Source organism: Egretta garzetta, unplaced genomic scaffold (genome assembly GCF_000687185.1).
Source record: "Egretta garzetta isolate BGI_Z169 unplaced genomic scaffold, ASM68718v1 scaffold732, whole genome shotgun sequence".
NCBI lineage: Eukaryota > Metazoa > Chordata > Aves > Pelecaniformes > Ardeidae > Egretta > Egretta garzetta.
This window is the reverse complement of record NW_009259029.1, coordinates 175,376-177,928: the sequence shown is the minus strand read 5'-3', so window position 1 is coordinate 177,928 and position 2,553 is coordinate 175,376. Positions and strand designations below refer to the sequence as shown.

The window sequence follows — 2,553 nt, the reverse complement described above, 5'->3', positions numbered from 1 at the left end:
TGTAGTCCTCCATCAGGAAGATGGCCACCAGCACAGCCATGTAGGAGTAGGTCAGCACCGGCATGATCATGTTGGTCACCTGCCAGGTATGCAAGGGGCTGAGCACAGGACCCAGGCCTGGGGGATGCCCCCGGCCCGGAGAAGCATGGTTTGGATAGGCACCAACTGCTGACCCCCATCGCAGCACCTCCTTGGGGAGGAATGTGGCCCACGGCACGCTCAGCTGGGGACTTGGCTGAGCCCCAGCCCCCTCCAGTGTCGGGAACGCAGCAATCCCACGGATGCAGCAGCCTGCTGGGACCAGAGCCAGTGTCCCTTGGTTTGGGGACAACAACATGTGGCCCTTCCTCGTCTAACCCCATCGTTGCCAGCAGCCCAGTGCTGTGCCCAGCCCTGTATCCCGCACTGCGCCAGCATGGAAGGGTCTTCTCAGCGAGATGTGATGGTGCTTCTCCCAGCCTGGTACCCCCCTGCCATCTCACTGGCTGCCCAGCAGGCAGGTGTCAGGCACCACCCCCCAAAACTGGTTGCCAGCCTGGGCACAAGGTCTTATGGTGCGGAAAGTTGAGCCTGGGACTTAAGGGACAGGGTGACCTTGCAGCCCAGTGAGACAGGGGCATGCTGCCAGCTGGACCGATACCACACCATCTTCTCCCCCCCCAAAAGCACCGCCATGCATCACCACACGCCGCCTTGCCCGGGACGCAGCACGCCTGTACCCTTCCATGCCCCAGGACTGCAGGAGGATGCTTTGGCCAGCCCCAGAGTGGTGATCATGACTGGAAAGTAGGACACCAGGGGGGACAGGCTGCCCGCGGCTCACCTCTGCCTGTGTGAAGTTCTGTCTGGTCCCAAGGAGATACGGGGTGATGAAGCTCTCCCCGGGCCGGATCTGCGTCATGAAGCCGTAGAAGCAGAGGTAGAAGACTTGTAGTTTCCAGCGCTGGTCCGGCACCGTCTCCGATGCCGGCTTTTTGGTGTCGTCATCCTTCTCAGGCATGGCTCTGCCAGCTCTGCAGCGGGACGGCAGCGTTATCCCACGGACTGTCAGCTAGATGGGCTTTGCTGGGCCAGGCAGCCCCTCTCTGGCTGCAGGCGCTCTCCAACACATCGAAAGCCACGTCGCTGCAGTTTCTGGGGAGAAAGCAGCATTTGGCACAGGCTCAAATTCCTCCATAATTGCAAGGCAAATAAATACCACTACCTTCTCCCCAGGAGATGTTCTCAAAAGAAGAAAAGCAGCCGCGCGTCTTGCTGTGCAAAAGCCAGGGGGGCCCATTTCGGGTGGCATTTGTAAATCACATATAGAAGAGCCTGGATGCACGAAGTGCCTGGCTCTGCAGTGGGGTACCCTCGGCTCCCATCACCTCCTTTTTCTCCCTTTTAAGAGTCAGTGGGGTTTTACCCCTTCTCCGAAGTGATGCTTCCCTCTGAGCCGAGATGCTCCACTGCAGACCCCGGGGCAGAGGGATGTGGATGTCTTGTGCCAGGGATGCTCCGGAGGAAGATGGCAGCAGCCACAGGGACCACACCAGCTGAGAGAGCGAGTTAATGTGCACACCAGGCGTGGGGCCGTCCGTGTTACACATTAGCTGGACGGTCGGCAGGACTTTAGCCGAGTCACAGGCAAGCGACTGCCTCTTGGCAGTCCCTTGCCCGAGTGGGATGGGATGCTCGGGCAGCATCACCCAGCCTGGGGAGAGTGCAAAATGCCATGAGGGGGATTAAATGCTCAAATCCTGAGGTTTGGCCACAGGAAAGCTGGCAGCACTGTGGAGGCCTGATTAGCAGTCACGGGATGAAGGCAGGGAAGGGAGAAGGTCTGGCCTGGGTGTCCTGCCAGTGCTCCCTACTCCCATCACACGTCACTGATGGCACTTTTCAAGCCATAAAAATCCACGTGTGCGAATCTATGCTCGGGAGCAAGGTCTAGAAACCCGATTACCCTGCTAATTGCAGAATGACTAATTATGGTCATTAAAAAATAAGTCCATGGTCTCAGTCCGTGCCCCCCTGCTGCCATTCTGCGTGGCGAGACTGGGGGCTCACCTCTGAAGAGCCCCCCCAGATAATGCATGTGGCTAATAGGGAAACGAGCCAGCACCGGTGCTGGCAGGGGAAAGCTGGTCATGATCAAAACCAAAAGTGGCAGTAGGAAGCGGGGTGCCCATTTGCCCCAGTGAGGACTTACCAGCATTCCCATGGGATTTCAGCACCAGTGCCTGAGCATTACCAAAATGCACGTGTCCCGGAGCTCACAGACCCTACCTCTTGAACAGGTCCCTGAGGAGAGGGGCAGGGATTCAGTGCTCAGTTATCACCTAGAGCCTGTGCCAGCTTGGGTTCCGGATAGAGCACTGCAGCCCTCCCACTGTGCTGGGAAGGGCAAGGGGCAAGGAGCGGGGGCTAAACACCCCCCGAATGCCCGCCTCGGCACCATGCCATGCCGTGCCTGCCTGGGGCCCCTGTCTGCCGTCACTGCCTCTGGGACTATGCCCCATCTCCCGCTTGTCCCTGAGCCAGGCTGCAGATGTGACCGGTTGTCACCTCCAG

The 2,553-nt window shown here is 59.1% G+C and overlaps 1 protein-coding gene across 1 annotated transcript in view; it reads right to left on the bottom strand.

Moving 5' to 3' along the window:
• The window catches only part of SLC19A1 (solute carrier family 19 member 1), a 2,582-nt gene extending 1,582 nt beyond the window's left edge, over positions 1–1,000 (bottom strand). The window contains 3 exon segments of the mRNA XM_009634688.1: position 1; positions 3–79; positions 824–1,000. The exon segment at position 1 is cut by the window's left edge and continues 658 nt beyond it. Coding sequence (XP_009632983.1) covers position 1; positions 3–79; positions 824–1,000 — 255 coding nt within the window.
• Positions 1,001–2,553: the final 1,553 nt, after the last annotated feature.